Consider the following 17,778-nt stretch of genomic DNA (forward strand, 5'->3'; position numbering starts at 1 on the left):
GGTAGGAGCCAGCAAGGCGGCCTCGACGGGTGACTCAGGACTGAGGCCGCAGATTGACCGGAGCTCAGTGAAGACCCTGTAGGACTGCCTGGAGGGTCACAGTGAGGTTATAAGAGCGTCGATGTTTTATCTCGTTATGACTGCCTAAAACCATGCACTTCTTGGGTTCCTTGTAATTGGCATGGACGCAAACTTAGGAAGATGTGCCCTTAACCCCCAGGGACCTGGCCTCTGCTGTCCATGCTGATGACCCCTCCATGGGGCCGGGCTCCCAGAGCCCCGAGGAGCACGTGGTAACCAAGGCTTGGTTCTCTTTGATTCTCAGCTAACACACGGCCTCCTTGTGTCTCTACCCACTGCAGGTCCTGGGGTCCCCACGGTGACCGTGCACAACACGACCGATAAGAAAAGTAAGTTGCTCTTTGGTCTTGTCTTAAATCTCTCTGCAACGTGGGAGGGGGAAGCGGAAAGGCTTCGAGCGGTGATCCAGGTGTAGATTCTGTTTGGAGGCTGCGATGGTCGTCTTCTGGCAGCTCCGGATGAACCCGTATCCCCAGTACTGGTTAGATGTGATGGACGTGAAGATCTCCCAGCCAGTGAGGGCCCACAGGCCCGCAGGTGCCAAGGCCCGGAGGCCGCCTGGGGTGAGCCGGCCTTGTCTGCGACCCCCTAGGCAGAGCCCCACCCGAGGCAGAGCCCTGGGCCTCATTGACGTGCACAGCCAGTGCTGGGCTCTCCAGCTGGGCCTGCCAAGCCCTCCCGGCTCTGAGAGCCCCCCATCACAGGCCAAGGCTCCATGGACACCTCCAGCCCATCTGCTTCTGTGGGTCCGGGGGCACCTCCCTGGCATAGGGGTCTTCATGTCCAGGCCACTGCAGCGGTGGAGCTTTCCAGAGACTCTCAAGGACCCACACACCTTGGGGTGACATGTTGTGCACATGTATGTTCACATGAAATGGTGGGTGCAGGCAGCCAGCAGGAGAGCTCAGAAGTAAGGAGCCCTCGACCTCGGTCACCCCCTGTCTCGGCCTTCCTCTGCCCTAATCCCTCGGTAGTCTGGGCCTCCATTCCCCCCAATCTGCCCCCCTTCCTGGTGCCAGCACCCCCGCTGCACCAGCCCTGGCTGGACCCTGCTCAGCACCCTCCCTCATACAGCCCCACCTCACGGCGGTTCCTTTAATTCTCTCGGCAAGGGACTGCTGCTGTCTCGATGGCAGGGTTTCAGGGACCAGGGAGAGTTGGTTAGGGGGAAAGTTTCAAAAAGGAGATGGCCAGCAGCACATTTAGACAGAAATCCAAAATTAAAGATCAATAACAATGAAATCAAAAGTAAATAACTAAATCATTTAAGTGCAAAGGAAAAAAAGCCAGAAAATGGATGTGAGAGTGGATGGATACAGAGTCCATTCCGTATATATATTCGTGGGTGGGCTCCATGCCAGATGCTGACACTGCAGGAAGAGTTGGGGGGGCCACCTGGAAAATAAGACCTGGAGGTCACAGTTCCCGATAGCCCATCAGAGCCGAAGCGTGGAGTCCCACCTCTATGCACTGCGGTGGGGAGTCTGCGGGGGGTTTTTTCCTGGGTGTTTAATTCCTGACTCATTTGAAAAGACCATGATGCTGGGAAGGATTGAGGGTGGGAGGAGAAGGGGACGACAGAGGATAAGATGGTTGGATGGCATCACCGACTCAATGGACATGAGTTTGAGTAAGCTCCGGGAGTTGGTGATGGACAGGGAGGCCTGGCGTGCTGCAGATCATGGGGTCACCAAGAGTTGGACATGACTGAGCGACTGAACTGAACTGAACTAATTCCTAACGGGTCTCAGGTCAGCTCCAGAGCCTCCCATCCCAACATGTCCCTGCTGTGTTGGCACAGAACACAGTGCCCCCGGGTTTGGGTCTGTCTGTTGAACTGGGCAGGCTGTCCCCAGGCGGGGGTGGGGCTCCCCCTGTCCAAGACGCGGGGGGCTTAGGGGGCCCGTCAAAGCCTCCTGGCACCTCTGCCGAAGCCCACATGATGTGCCTGCCCCACCCAAGGCTGCACCGTGACCACCTTCCAGAACTAGGGCGGGTCTGGGGCCCGGAGTAGAGGTGATGGTGACTGACCTGGGCCGGCATCACAGAGCCGGCCTCGAGCCGGAGCTGCAGATTCTCTGCATGTTTTATCCCATCTTCTCCCCCCACCGCCCGGGAGGCAGGCACTCCCGTTACCCCAGAATTGAGGAGGAAACCCGAGGCAGAGGAGCACACCTGACGTGCGCCCAGCCAGAGAGCACTGGTCCCCCCTCGAGCAGGCAGCAGGGGCACAGCCCGGCCCCCAGCTCTGACAGCGCTGACCAGTGCAGCCTTTGGCCAGTGTGGCCGGGGGGCTCCTCAGGCCCAGCGGCTCGGTCCTGCATCCACCCTGAGACAGGCCAGGCCAGGCAGGCCACTCCCCACCAAGCCCGCATACCCCGGCCTCTGAGCCGGCTGGGCGACCACAGCCTCATCCTCTCCCTGCCCCAGAGACAGAGGTCCTTGCGCTGCAGTGAACCCTGCTCAGCCTCTGTGCAGTTGCGGGGGAGCTCCGAGAAGGAGGGAGATCCTGGGGGAGGGTTCTGCGGTCAGCAGGACTGAGCCCTTGAACTGCACCCCAAATACCTAATCCCCATTGGCACCACACTCACCATTTTTTACATAATCGAGTGACCACCTAATATCACGGGCTGGCCTGCCTGCAGCTTCCTGAACAGTCCTGGGTGCCAGCCTCACAGCAGCTCACCCGAGGTCACACGGGCAGGCCGGGCCAGACCTTGGTTCACATGAGCCCAAGCACAAGGTCGTGACCTTGGGGCTCGCTCCTGTCACCGGGGGCTAAGGCCTTCGTTCTGCTGTCACCCGAGTGACCTGCTCACAGCCACAGCCTCCCCGACGGTCCCTCCAACACCCGCCCCGGTTAGCCTGACGCAGCACTGGGTCCCTGTGGTCTGTGAGCCCCAAGCAGAGCCCAGGGCCGCCCCACTCGTCTGGAAGGAGGTTCCGACCTGCGTGCAGATGGGAGACAGAGCGTGGGGGCCACCTGCCCGCAGCCCAGCAGCCCGAGGGCGAGTCTTTGGAGACGCTGTGGGGAGCCTGGACAGCCAGCCTGTGGCCTGCGTTGTGCGACAGCCCCAGGCAGACAGGCCATGGCAGGCAGGGCCCCGGAAGGTCCCGCCTGTCTCTGAAGGCAGCAGCCATTTCCTGGTTTCCTGACCCGCTCTGGAACTTGCTATTACTGTTTCAGAATTCTTTGCCTTCCCCCTCCTCTGCCCCTTGACCCCAGAGCCACCCTGGGACTATCTGATTTCTTTCACTTTATAAAATCTTCTTTACAAACAGCGGCTGCGGTGTCACAGATGTGACTCTGAATTATTTAGAAGCTGTTTCCTGAAGAGCGTAATTGTGGTCAGGGCTGGAGCACACTCGTTAGGTGCTGGGTGTTCAGGCCACTCAGGCACTGGGGCGGCGGAGCCGACACAGCCGTGTAAATAGACGCTTTGAGGTGAGCGTGAGGGGTGTGAGCTCGGGGAGGGGGTGCGATCCAGGTGCAGAGGACCACCAGCTCCCCTGTTGCCCTCAACACAGCCCAGCCCGGGTCCCGAGCGCCTGCAGGTGGGTACAGCGTGGTCTGCCCTGACGGCGCCCACGGCATCGTGACCGCTGCTCCTGGACCCGAGTTCCTGGGCTGCCGGGCACGGCGTCTGCCCCAGAACTCCTGGCCAGCGTCTCTCCCTCCTGCTCCCTTCAGTCGGGTTGTTATAAAGAAGCAAAGCCCGCTCGCGTGGCGGGTGGGGTCACAGCAGCTCTTGTTTGAGGCCATCCCAGCCAGCGGCTGTCTGGTGCCAGTCCACGTGCTCCCTCGGTCCTCTGCCTGGTGGCCACCCCACCCTCCCCACCTTCCTCCGAGTGACCACACAGGGGCGTCAGCTGTGCCATCAGGCATGTCAGGAGCCAGGACAATGGGGAGATGTCCTCCGGAGGGGTCGGCACGAGTGCGCCTGGCCCCATCAAGCCCAAAGTTGTCCCCAGGACTCTGGAGGGCGGTGGGTTGGAGGCTCCGTGTCCACCGCTACTGCGTTCTCAGTGAGAACAGAGTTGACTGGGTGGGGGCCACACGTGGCCCCTCATCGTGCCAGTGCTATAGACACACTCCATCACCCTGCCTCCGCGTCGCTTACAGTCTGACTGGAGAGAAAGAGGCACAGCAAACCGTGTGACCACCTTTAGGATCGCATCTTTGCCGCACTGGGCTTGAGCCTCACATCCCCGGGTGGGCGGGCCGCCTCTGGGATGCCGCGGTCACTGACGCTATGGGGACAGCTGCCTAAGACACACCAGGAAAGGCCCGGGCTACAGGAGGCCTGGAAATCCAGGCGGGTGGCCAGACCCTGGCAACGGGGGAGCACTGCCCAGACTAAGCGGCCTCTGTGCCAGCCCCACCCTCCTGCCGCCGGCAGCAACCCGAGACGGGGCGGGCAGCACTTCCCTCCTCCAGCCCAGCAGCTCGCTGGCTGCCATTCGACGCTGGTCACTCAGGCCCCCAAATGCAGCCAAGTGGCGATTCCACCAATGGCCTGAGCCAACTGGGTCCCGGAACAGCCATGGCCACACGGCGCCTGCACGCGGGGGCCCAGCTGGGAGGCAGCCCTTGTGAGCCACCCGGCTTCCAGCAGGCTCACCATGTCCAGATCTGATAATAGCTAATTCCGTCAAATATTAGAGGGGCTCACATTTAATTAAGGAGCGGCCATTTGTCTGCTCCTGACGGCAGGTCCCCATGGCCCCCACGTCAAAAGAGGCTCCTCGGGGAACAAGCCCATCTTTTCTTATTTCCTCCACCGAGCCCCTGCCCTCTTTGAATGCAATTATGGGAACAAATAAAATGGCTTAACTCAACTCCCCGGTGGGACAGCCAGCTCTCTGCTGATAAAACCGGTTGTGTGGGCAATCATTAAATGAGAAATCTAATATTTAACTAAATTTAATAGTCTGTTGCCGTGGTGCCTTTCTGTGAAGGGTGGGATTTTAATACAGAGGCACTAGCTATTCACACGCCGTCTGCCGAGGCCGTGTGCAGTTAGAGCACCGGGGGCTCCTCTCGAAGCCGTGGCTCCCAGGTCCCGGAACCAACCAGAAGCTCCGTGCTCTGGTGGCAAGTCTGTGTTCTCCTTAGCTCCACGCGAGCCTCACTCGTAGGCTGTGCGTCAGCCTGAGCACAAAGCTTTTTCAAGCTTAGCTGGTGTCAGCAGTGTCAAATCCTCGTGCAGATGCGTGGAGAGAAGGTGACAACCAGCCCTGAGAGGCTGCCCCAGGTCTCCTGCCTGGTGATGTCTGCCCATCCAGGCCGCCTGCCCCCCACCCCCGGAGCTTCGTCCAGCCCCCAGAAGTGGGAGCTCGGAGCTGCTTCTCTGACAGCAAAGGACCCATTCCTGCTCTTGTCCCCAGGGACGCTCCTTCTGTGTTCCCGCTGATCCCCTGTCTTCATGCGTGTCCTCTGGTCTGACCCACAGCCCCACCCGCACCCCCAAGCCCCTTAGCTGCCTCCTCCCAGGCTTCCCTTAAGCAGACACAGAGGTCCAGATCACAGGCTGGAGGGCTGAGGCTTCTAGAAGCCCCTGTGAGGTCCGTGCTCCAGCTCCTACCATAAGCTTGGGTTTGGGTAGCATCAGTGAAACTAGAAGATGCTTGTTCCTTGGAAGAAAAGCTGTGACAGACCTAGACAGAGTGTTAAAAAGCAGAGACATCACTTTGCCCACAAAGGTCCGTATAGTCAAAGCTATGGTTTCTCCACTAGTCACCTATGGATGGGAGAGTGGGACCACAAAGAAGGCTGAGTGCCAAAGAACTGATGCTTTCAAATGGTGGTGCTAGAGAAGACTCTTGGAGTTCCTTGCACAAAGGAGATCAAACCAGTCAATTTTAAAGGAAATCAACCCTGAATATTCACTGGAAGGACTGATGCTGAAGCTCCAATACTTTGGCCACCTGATGTGAAGAGCTGACCCATTGGAAAAGACCCCGGTGCTGGAGAAGATTGAAGGCAGGAAGAGAAGGAGATGACAGAGGATGAGATCGTCAGATGGCATCACCAACTCAATGGACATGAACTTGAGCAAACTCTGGGAAATAGTGAAGGACAGAGAAGCCTGACGTGCTGTAATCATGGGGTTGCAAAGAGTCAGGCACAACTGAGCGACTGAACAACAAAGAATTTCCTCAGTTCCCAAAATTAAATAGTAACTTGGGTGTTCATTAGCCTTTCAAGCACTGTCAACTTTTAAATCAGTTGGATTAAAATGTGCTTTTGTTTTGTTTTGCTTGGTGTGGGAAGCAGGGGTTAATGGGCCTTGAATGCTTCGACTCTTACCACCAAGAGATCTGAACACCAGGACCCTCAGAGCCCCATGGGGTTTCGGAAACCCCCAGGGGGACCACTCAGTCCTTTCCACGTGGGAAAAGGAAGAAAGACTTGGGCCAAAACCCAGGCTCGGCCACCGTGAAGATGCATCACGTCCCGGGCGTGAGTCAAATTTCCACAGGCCAGTCGATTCCTGTTACTGGAAACTTGTGTGTCTTGTCCCTGGGATGGGCCTGAGCCCCAACACCCGGCGTGGGATGGGGCAGCCAGGCCTGTGACCGAGTCTCTGAGAGCTGGTGTAGTGTGGACCTGGAGGGGGGGCCTGAGATTGACGGTGGGCGCTTCTCGCGGGGGAGGTGACCTTTGACCTGATGGAGGGGAGGGGTTGGGGTCACAGAACAACACGTGCGAAGGTGCGGAGGCAGCAGAGAATGTGGGAAATGACGTCATTTCCATTGTCTGGTGGGGCTCCCTCCCGAGCGTCCTGCCCTGAGAGTGTGGCTAGACATGGAGGGGAAATAGTTAATACCTCGTAAACCGGCTCCTCTGTGGGTCCAGAACGCTGTGTTAAAGGGCCGAGGCCGTTTGGACTCAGGGAAAACGGCTGCTGTCTGCTCTGTTAGGACCGTGGGGCGATCTCGCCACACTGAGGTCGGGGGTCCCCTCCCTCACATGTCTGCAGGAGTGCGAGGTGAAGAGCGTGCCACCTCCGGGCTGGGCCTCCAGGTCCCCGAGCTGAGGTCACGTCTGCCAGGACCTCCGGGCTTCACAGGCGGTGCAGGTGGTAAAGAGCCCACCTGCCAGTGCAGGAGACATTAGAGGTGTGGGTCCGATCCCTGGGTCGGGAAGATGCCCTGGAGGAGGACATGGCAACCCGCTCCAGTATTCTTGCCTGGAGAGTCCCATGGACAGAGGAGCCTGGAGGGCTACAGTCCACGGGGTCAGAGTCAGATGCGACTGAGGGACTAAGCAGACACACACGCACTGTTTGGCCTCCATGTGTCAGCACAGCCCTTGTGGACACACCTTTTCTTTCTCACTTTCTACGAAGGACAGCACTTCTTGCCTGCCGGACGGTGGGGTCCAGCCTCACAATTTTTAATGTTCCATGTATTTGAGAGTTAGTTTCACCATTTCTCCCCTCACCTTGTCACCAAAGCTAAATATCCAAATATGTGCTCAACAAACTCATGAAGCACCTCTGTCTTGTTTCTTGGCTTGTCACCAGCCCTGGGAACTTTCGGTCGCCTCTGCCCCCGAGGAAGTGCGGGGGTCCTGCTCAGGGTGGTCCCCGTGGCTGCACAGATAGAACACTCAGTGCTGGGGGTCCTAAGTGCTGGGGGTCCTAAGTGCTGGCTCACCTGCCTGGCCTGTTGTTCTTAAAAGCAGTTATCAGCATGCTTGTGAGATTAGGTTCTTCTTTAAAAGGTTCACACCCATTTCCAAGTGACTTGTCTACCCAAAGGTCACGCCCCTTGAAGATAAAATTTCCTTTCAAATGAACCACGAGTTGTCTCCAGGTAAGGTTGGGGGGAGAGAGGAGGAAATAAGTCACGTGTCAGATGGAGAAGTTGGAGGAGGGCCAGTTCTGCAGGGGCTGGAAGAAGGGGGCTTTTGTGGGGACAGGGTCCCTGACAAGGCCTTCGTGAGCTGGCACAATGTAAGGATCTCAGAGCAGCCCCTGAGGTGCAGGGAAGGGTGCAGCCACCACTCTGGCCTGGAGGGAGACGGGCCGGTCCCCCTGCAGTGGGACTCACATGGCTGCGTGACCACCTCAAATGAGTGTCTCCAGAGCCAGGCCACCTATGGCTAAGGCAAGAAAGCCAAGTCCGTCCTCCTCTCCTGGACAAAGTGGCAAAGGTCACCTCCAGCTCCTATCCTCTCTTCCAGTGTATTATTGCAACCACTCCATTTGGAAACCACTTGCCTTGACAGACGTGATGTCAATTCCCCAAAAAACCAGCAATCTTGAGACCAGTCACCCCCCCCAAATGATTCCTGTGTGTGAGAAATGCTGTGGAGAGTGAGTGTCGGGGCCAGGGGCGCCGGGCACCATGGAGGAACCCAGTGCCTGCCCAGAGCCCCCGAGCTGACCTAGACTCACCCCTGTCCTGTGACCCGAGCTTGGGATCTGATGTCTGCGGCTCTTGGCTCCTGCCGTGGATGCATGATCCTGTCCTCCAACGTAGGAGTCAGGAGGCCCATGAAACCCCAGGGCATCTGTGAGTGGGGACTGAATCTGAATGCATCGTTGTTCTCTCTCTGTTTCAGAAATGTTTGACCTAGAGACAAACGAGCACGTTCAGAAAGCCATAAGTGACCGGCAGATGCCCAAAGTGGAGTACAGGAAAATCGAGACTGAGGACTACAGTGAGTGCTTCGGGGAAAGCCGCCGCTGCTAACCCTAGCCACAACTGCTGTGCCGGCGGGAGGGCGGGGAAGGGTCAGTCGCCCCCAGAGTGGGCCCCAACTGCCCCCTCACCAGCCAGGGCAACCCAGGGGAAGCCGACTGTGTTCACAGTCAAGACGCTCGCTCTATGCCAGACAGAAATAAAGCGGAGCGGTGATTTCTGTCCCCCGGAGGCCGACAGTTTAGACGTGGTCCCAGATAGAAATTCTCTCCCTGGTGGGGAGCAGGGCCTGGACGCCTCCCAGGGCAGAGGCCCCCCCGGACGTTCCTTTTCTGTGCCACTGATGCCCTTACTGCTTGTCATCTCGACTCTCCGCATCACTCACGGGCTGAGGGGCGTCCTCGCAGCTGGGACCCACAGCGAGGGGCGGTTGGTGGTCGGGGCGGCCAGAGACCATCAGCGCCCTTCCTTGGCCTGTGCCCTCCCTCTGAACTGTCCGTTCAGTCTTTCAGTGAGCTTCCGTAAGCACTTGTTCTGCGGCAGGCACCCCAAGAGCCCCAGGGCCCGGCTGGATGGGACCTGAGCTCCAGGTGGGAAGGGGGTCCTGGCAGTTTCATCACCTCTGCACATGGTGCCCCGCTCATGTGGCCCGGGGCCCCACTGCCCACTGGGCGTCCGCCCCGGGGAACCTCCAGTCCCACCAGCACGGTGTCCCTCCACGCTGTCCTGCCGTTGGGGATGGCACCCTTAGTGTGTGGACTGGTTTCAGGTCATTTAGACTGCAAACCTCGAAGTCATTTTTGAGTCACCCATCCAGGTACCATCTGCATCATCTCTGAGGTCTTGGGAGCTAACTTGGAAGATCACCAGGGATGGATGGGAAAGAGTGATGCCTGAATGCAGGCCCTGGGGTGGTGGAGGGAGGGTGACCAGAGCCTGTGTGTGTCTCCCCAGACGGCACCTGGGAGCTCCTCATCGTCTGCCCTGTCCCTTCAGTCTGGCAGCGGCTCGCCACTGGGACCCGTGAGCCCTGGGGTCTTGTTAAGCATCCCTGTCAGAGGGCACCTGGCCGCCTGCTGGCCTGCGAGCCCCTGAGGGCAGGATCTGAGGCTTTGCCCACGGAGCACAGTCCAGCCCCTGCCCCAGACTGCACATCCCATGAAGCCAAGTCCTTCAGAGCAGGAAGGCGGGGCCCAGGGGCTCCAGGGAGAGCAGGAAAGGGGACTGGGGTCCCATGGAGCTTTCTAGGAAGGCAGGCTCTGAAGGGGCTCCTGGAGTCTCTTTCAGTGGGCAGAGAAGAAGGGGGCGTCCATCCAGGGAGGAATCTTGGTGGAGTGAGGAGGCTGACGGGTGATTCCAGCCTCAGGGCTGTCCCCACGCGGGGCCTCACCCCCCATCTCCTTCACCCGTGTCTTGTTCTTGGGCTCACAGAGTCACATGGTGCTGGAAGCTTCCTAATCATTGCTGGAGGTGCAGGGGGTGAGAGGTGCAGGCGGAGATACAAGGGGGAGAGGCACGGGGGGAGATACAAGGGGGAGAGGTGCAGGGAGATACAGGGGGGAGAGGTGCAGGGGAGATACGGGAGGAGAGGTGCGGGGGAGATACGGGGGGAGAGGTGCGGGGGGAGATACAAGGGGGAGAGGTGCGGGGGGAGATACAGCGGGGAGAGGTTCGAGGGGAGATGGGGGGAGAGGTGTGAGGAGATACAGGGGGGAGAGGTGCGGGGAATACAAGGGGGAGAGGTGCGGGGGTTGCTGAGCTGTAACAGGGACCCCTCCCCGGGCCCGTGGGCACCACTGGTTGCTCTGGCCCCCGCGTGCTCAGTGTTTCGGGGGCTGATGGAGAAGAAGCCAACCCAGGAGGAGTGTGAGTGGAGGCTGTGGTCACACCCGGCTGGGACATCTCTGCGCACCAGGCCAGGGCCACCCCACCATCTCTCCGGGCCTGAATTTCCCTCAATGTCCCTGAAATGCTCGCAGATACCGGCAGGACACACTCAGCTCTGGAGGCACAGGCAGCTTTGCGTGTCCAGGGGGCATGTCCAGTCCCGAGCGGGAGAGGGGCCATCAGTTAGAAAGAGGGGACAGGGCAGTGGGGCTGCCCACAGATGCCGTCATCAGGGTGCGGGGAACCACAGAACAGAAAGCGAGCGGCAGGACGGGCAGGAGTCCAGTCTGAAAACGAGGCTCCTGAGACCCCAGGAGTCGAGGCTCTAACAGGAGGAGAAGAGACGTGGGGCAGCCCCCCACGGGGTCTGTGCACGGTTCACGGGGACGGGGCAGGCACCCCCGCGTGGGACGGGCCTGAAACCTGCCCCCACTGCCCTGAAGCCTGTACGCAGGTCCTGTCTGCCTCCCCCGCCCTGCCGAGCTATAAAGAGAGAACTGACTCTGACAGCTCAGGCTGGAGCCTCCGTATCTCCAGGAAGGGGGCAAAGGGAAGTCTAGGCTGCCCCCGGGGAGGGCGTCCGTGGCTGGTCCAAACTGTCGTACAGCACCTGTCACTCAGGACAGACCTAGGTTCACAGGAGCCCTCTAGTTAACTGGGTATCCGTCTTCCTGCTCTCCTTTTGTAAGGAAGAACCAAGGCAAACACACAGGACGACTTTAGGTTGATGGAGGGATGGAGGGGTGGAGAGTTGGAGGCAAGGCTGGGTGGAAGGGTGGATGAATACGCAGGCAGGAGACCTCCATAGGTCTGCCCCACGCCGCTGCCTCCATCTCTCATGCAGACCTCAGGCAGGCCCCATCACGTGCAGGGCCCAAGCAGAATGAAAACAGGAGGCTTATGATGATGACAGGGCTTCCGGTCCAGCAGGACGGCACAGGTTGCACCCTCTGAAGCCCGCCAGCCTCCACGCTCAGACCTCAGCCTCCTGCCCTGCCCCATCCCTCCTCTCAGCCAGTTTTCTCTAAGTCTGTAATCTGGAGGCCAGATCTCATTCCTTGTCTAGACACCCCGCCCTCATCTCCTAGCCCAGGCCCTCCTCCTCCTCCTTCCAGGCGGGCTCGTGGGCTCCCACAGGAACGTTTCCCACACCGCAGAGCCCTGAGCGGTGCTTGCCACCCCCTCCTCCAAAAACGCAGAGAAGGGGCTTGAGAAACAAAGAGCCAGACCCCCGCCTCCACAGGCCGCCCGAGGTTTCTTCCAGGGCGAGGCTTTTCCTCGCAGGTGTTCAGAGATGAAGACAAGAGAGGGGGCACAGCGTGTGCGGGCTGGCGTCCACACGTCACCCCCTGGGGTCCTAGCAAACCTGAGCGCTGTCGCCCCACCCGCCTATTTTTATTTTGTCTGTCACTGAATGCTCCTGGAGGCTAAGGCTGTCCTCAGGGAAGCTGCCCACCTCCAGGAACGCTCTCCGAATGTATTCTGCCGCTGGTGGCCAAAGCCTGCCTGTGGGCTTATCAGTGGCAGAAAGCAGCCCAGACCATGTTTTATGGATATTTCAGTGATAAAGTCCCCGGGTCCCTGGGCCATTGATCTAATTTGCAAGCCATTAACATTCAGCCGGAATCAGTAATGAGACCCGGGTCAGTGCCTGCTGCTGAGCCAACCCTCCAGCCTACGGTGTATCTATTGGTATAATGACTGTGAGCGGGGAAAGATGCCCATTTCAGTTGAGTTGCGATCTGGGCTGTAGTTAACATCAATGAACAATCTCTAACTGGGGCAGGAAGGTTCGTTTGAGGGGAGGACAGAGACAGCAGTGAGGGACATGCTCCTCTCCCTCCCTGACCGCATCCTGGTGGCCAGGGACCACATCTGAAGGGCCTTGGCTGCAGGACCTGTGGCCGCACCACCCACGGCCGCACCGGCTCCCTCCCGCTGATTCCTCGGGCACCAAGGCCTGCCCAGCTCCAGCCCATGAACAGTGAGGACCCCACCCCCCAGCTCCAGCCTCTTCCTCCGGGCTCTGCCCCTGCCTCACCACCCGCTCCCCGCCAAGTCTCTGCCTCCCCGCATCCCCACCACTCACCCAGTGTCCGTCCCCACTTACCTGTTTATTGCAGGAGCCCCTCGTGACAGAGAGCGCACGCTCCCTTGGGGGCTCATTTCCCCCTGCCTGGAATTCTGTTGTTAGCGAGCGCTCAACGCACAGTGGGCCAGGCATTTCTGTCTGTCCCCAGGTTCCTCTGCACAAGATTTCCTTTAAGTGTCAGATGGAGAAAAGTGTTGGTCACTCAGTCATGTCTGACTTTTGGCGACTCCACGGACTAGCCCGCCGGGTTCCTCTGTCTGGGGGATTCTCCAGGCAAGAAGACTGGAGTGGGGTGCCAGTCTCTTCTCCGGGGGATCTTCCCCACCCAGGGATCAAACCCAGATCTCCTGTATTACAAGCAGATTTTTTACCATCTGAGCCACAGGGAAGCCCTCAGTTGAAGAAACTCAGCCTCAAGGAGACTGACTGGGCGCTTTGTCCAAGTCCAGAGGGAGCTGAAGTCACCCTGTCTGTGGAGGGCCGGCCTGGCCCCTGCGAGGGCCCGTCTCCCAGGCCCCTGGGGGCCCATCCCGCCCCTTCCTTCCTGGCCCCTAACGCGCGGCCCTGTGTTCTGTTTCTGCCTAGACCTGCCCGTTCAGATCCTCAAGCCAGCGACCTTCACCGACACTGCCCACTACCCCTTGCTCCTCGTGGTGTAAGTATCCCAGGGGAAAGGGCCAAACTCTCAAGAAGGTGGGAAGGGGAGCCCAATCCCACTGCAAACTACAATCAGAAAGCAATTTGAGCCCCTTGTCTGTAACTACCGGTGAGCCCGGATGTTAAAGGAAAGCAGAGCCCGGTCGGCCTCGGGGGACTGGCAACATGGAACGCAGGGGCTGAGTCACATCCCGTGGGTCCTGCTGCGGTGGCCACTCAGCGGCCCAGGGACGGCGGGAAAGCTGACTGGGAGTCTGACCTCTCTGGGCAGGGCCCGGGGCCCCCAGGAAACGAGATGGGCCTGCTGGCAGGGGGCTCGCAGGGGCCAGTAGCGCCTCCTGCACAACCCAGGCAGGCTTAAACACCGAGTGTCCCCCCACAGGACGGTTTCAGATCTGCCCCCTGCTAACTGGCAAGCCTCTGGTTCAGATTTCGAGAACCCCTTTCAGAGCCTTGCAAGCCCCTCTGATGGTGTTGTGTCCTGACTCGGGCTCCTGCCCCAGTGTGCACGGAGCCGTGGGGCGAGGGAGACTCTGGGAAGAAAGGGCCAGGGCGGGCCTGCACTGGGGCTGCCCCAGGGCCCCAGGGAAGTCAGCACCCAGGAAGGCGCCCAGAGCCCAAGAGCTCTGTGCATTACCCCTGGCACCCAGCCAGGCCCTCAGTGACAAGACTGCACCCGAAGACGCCCGGCTGGACACACGGTCCTGCCCAGCTCGTCACTGACACACTCTCCTCACTGTCTGGACACTTTGCCAGCAACCAGACACACATACACATATACGGACACACACACATACACATATACACAGACATATACATCTACACAGACACAATACATATACACAGACACACATACACAGATACACACAGAGACACGTATACACAGACATACACATATACACAGACACATACATACAGACATACACATATACACAGACACAATACATATACACAGACACATATACACAGATACACACAGAGACACATATACACAGACACACATACACATATATACGGACACACACACACACACAGACATACACATATACACAGACACAATACATGTACACAGACACATATATACAGACACACATACACACATATACAGACACACACACATACACATATACACAGACATACACATATACACAGACACAATACTTATACACAGACACATATATACAGACATACACATACACAGACAGACACACACAAACACATATATACAGACATACATACACACATGTATACACAGACACACACATACGCATATACATGGACATACACATTCATACACATATATACAGACATACACAGACACAGACACATATACATGGACATACACATTCATACACATATATACAGACATACATATACACAGAGACACATATATACAGACATACATACACACATATACACAGACACACATACACATATACAGACATACATACACAAACATATACACAGACACACACATACACATATAAATGGACATACACATATATGGAGATACACACTCATATACAGACATACACATATACACAGACACACACATACACATATACATGGACATACACATTCATACACATATATACAGACATATACACACATACACATATATACAAACATACACATACACACAGACACACATATACACATATATATGGACTTACACACATACACATATACACAGACATATACACAGACACACACAGACACATATATACAGACATACACATACACAGACAGACACACACAGACTCATATATACAGACATACACATACACAGACAGACACACACAGACACATATATACAGACATACACATACACAGACAGACACACACAGACACATGTATACAGACATACACAGCACACAAATGGACATGACACACAACAGCACATGCACACCCACATGTTCACACACACACACACCAGTACACATAGCACATACACACACAGCACATGCACACCCATGGGATTCTCCAGGCAGGAATCCTGGAGCGGAGGAAGGAATGCCATTTCCTTCTCCGGGGGTCTTCCCGACCCAGGGATGGAGCCCGGGGCTCCTGCACTGCAGGCAGACTCTTTACTGTCTGAGCCGCCCAGTTGGCCCCTGACTCCCTCACACGAGGGGCCGTGGGAAAGAGCACCACAGTGTGGTCACTCATGTGATGGGGACCGAGGGGCAGCCTGGGAACCCGCCCGGGAAGGACGGGAGAGGCGGGCCATAGTGGGGGGCCAAGCAGGAGGGGAAGGGGAGGACGTTTGGAACCAGGCGTGGGGGCGGGCCCCGCCCCAGGAGAGCACCCCCAGGCTCTCGAGTCTGCGGGACCAGTCACTGCACCCCCGCCCCCTGCCCCCGGCCGTGTGCCCAGGCCTGGCCTGTCTCTTCCAGGGACGGCACCCCGGGGAGCCAGAGTGTGGCCGAGAAGTTTGCGGTGACCTGGGAGACGGTGATGGTGAGCAGCCACGGGGCCGTGGTGGTCAAGTGCGACGGCCGCGGCAGCGGCTTCCAAGGCACCAGGCTGCTGCACGAGGTGAGGCGGAGGCTGGGCTCGCTGGAGGAGAAGGACCAGATGGAGGCCGTGCGGTGAGCACCCAGCGGCGCCGGTGGGGCGGGGAGGGGGCCGCGTCTCTGCCCGGGCTGCGTCCTGGTCCTGCTTCCTGGCGGTGCACACCTTGGAGTCTCTGGTGATTCCGCAGTGAATTCCTGCTAGCGATATGCTCCCAAAGGCCAGGGTCCTGGTCATCACGGCTGGTGGCCTGTCCGCTTCGCCAACTGCAACAAGGTGCAGAGACCGTGACGAGGGTCTTTGTGGGTTCCCAGTGCTGTGGTCGTGGACCTTGGCCACGGGTCATGGGGGGGAGGGCAGGGAAGGGGAGAGAGAAGGTGACCCATGTAGCCAGTCACCTCCTTCCTGAGAAAGGACCTCTCTGAATGTGTAGCAGGCAGGTCGGAAGCCCCACTCCACATGTTTTGTGGCTCTCCCATGTCCAGCTCACGGAAGCAGGGCTGGTAGAGTCTCCAGGGACAGAAGGGGCTGAAGAGCAAAGGCATTGACTGGGTGTTACTGTCGCCCCGGAATGAGAGCCGTCAGGGACCTGTGCCGCTCATGGGCCTGTGGCCATGTCAGCCAAGGTGAGGTCTTCCCAGTTTACCGCACACGTGGCAGACTTCACGTGGGAGAGGCATGAGACGCACGGACTCAGGTGCTGCAGGAACAGGAAGGGCGTGGGCACGGCGGTCATCCTCCTTGTGATCCGGGTGCACGATGCTGGACCCTGGGCCTTGGAGAGTGTCATGTAGCGCCCAGGTGGATCAGCATTTGCTGACTAAAGGGCCATAAGACAGTGTGACATCCCAGCCCATGAGTCATCACGACTGTGCTCTGGAGGTTTAAAAGATTTCGTTGTACTGACTTTTCAGAACGTTTTCTCTCTTGTTTTTAGAAAAATTGATGGCATGTGATGTGTGCATACATGTGGTGTGTACATACATGTGATGTGTACTCAGTAAGTATTAAGTGGATGAAACCATGAGTGAGTGAGTGAATGGCACCCTCTCCTCAAGGGAGTTGTGAGCTGGTGAAGAGAGACAGGCCATGCGGCCAGACCTACACATGCTACAGGCAGAAAATAGGAGCAGGAGAGATGGCTGAGGACCCAAGAGTCTGGGAAGGTGCATCCGTCACCATACTTTTGCCTGAAAATCAACAGCACACGCAAACACACAGCATCAAACGTGCTTAACTGACACAGCACTGTATTGGCTCTGGAGTCCAGACGGACGTCAGGCATCAGGTCCATTGGTTGGAGACCCGGTGGTGAGGGTCTGCCTACGCCTGGCTCCCTCCAGCTCTCATCTCAGCCAAGCACTGAGCACCCCTGAAGCCCTGCTCCTCCTGCTCACAGGATGGCTGCCAGAGCACCTGCCTTCAGTGCATTGATCCACTTACAGAAACTTTCAGAAGGGAAGGGAGGAGCCTCCCCGGGAGCCCAGAACCAATCACCCACGAGAGCAGTGGGGCAGCCCGCCCCACCCCCCGCCCCGCCACTCCCAAGACCCAGAGAGCTGGGCGGAGGAAGGAAGGGTGAGTGAAGCTCGGCCAGTAGGGGAGGAGGAGGAGCAGGTGGTGCCCGGTCAGCACCGGGGCTGCAGTGTCACCGGGGGGAAGTGTGAGGGCCCAGGCTGGGCTCGGGGGAGGAGGGGTATGACAGGGTGACGGCGGAGCCCCCCTCCCCGAGCCCCCCTCTGCCTGTCCTTCCCCCTGCCTCCTGTCCTCACCTTTCCTGGTCTGACCCCCCTCCAAAGCCCAGAGGCCCCAGCGGAGGACGCAGCGTCCTTCAGGCACCCCGCCGGCCGGCTTGGCTAGCCTGGTCGCCCCTTCTGAGCAGAGACAGAGGGCGC

The 17,778-nt window shown here is 58.3% G+C and overlaps 1 protein-coding gene across 7 annotated transcripts in view; it reads left to right on the forward strand.

Moving 5' to 3' along the window:
- DPP6 (dipeptidyl peptidase like 6) overlaps window positions 1–17,778 on the forward strand; it is a 1,059,086-nt gene that overhangs the window by 1,024,852 nt on the left and 16,456 nt on the right. For all 7 annotated transcript variants that reach the window (XR_006268646.1, XM_043463957.1, XM_043463959.1 and 4 more), the window contains exons 17-20: window positions 363–410; window positions 8,654–8,752; window positions 13,298–13,367; window positions 15,766–15,960. Coding sequence is in view for 6 of the 7 variants with exons in the window: in XM_043463957.1 (XP_043319892.1) it covers window positions 363–410; window positions 8,654–8,752; window positions 13,298–13,367; window positions 15,766–15,960 (412 nt within the window). In the remaining variant the exon portion in view is untranslated. The remainder of the gene's footprint in view (window positions 1–362; window positions 411–8,653; window positions 8,753–13,297; window positions 13,368–15,765; window positions 15,961–17,778) is intronic.

The sequence above is a fragment of the Cervus canadensis genome, chromosome 3 (genome assembly GCF_019320065.1).
Source record: "Cervus canadensis isolate Bull #8, Minnesota chromosome 3, ASM1932006v1, whole genome shotgun sequence".
Classification (NCBI taxonomy): Eukaryota; Metazoa; Chordata; class Mammalia; order Artiodactyla; family Cervidae; genus Cervus; species Cervus canadensis.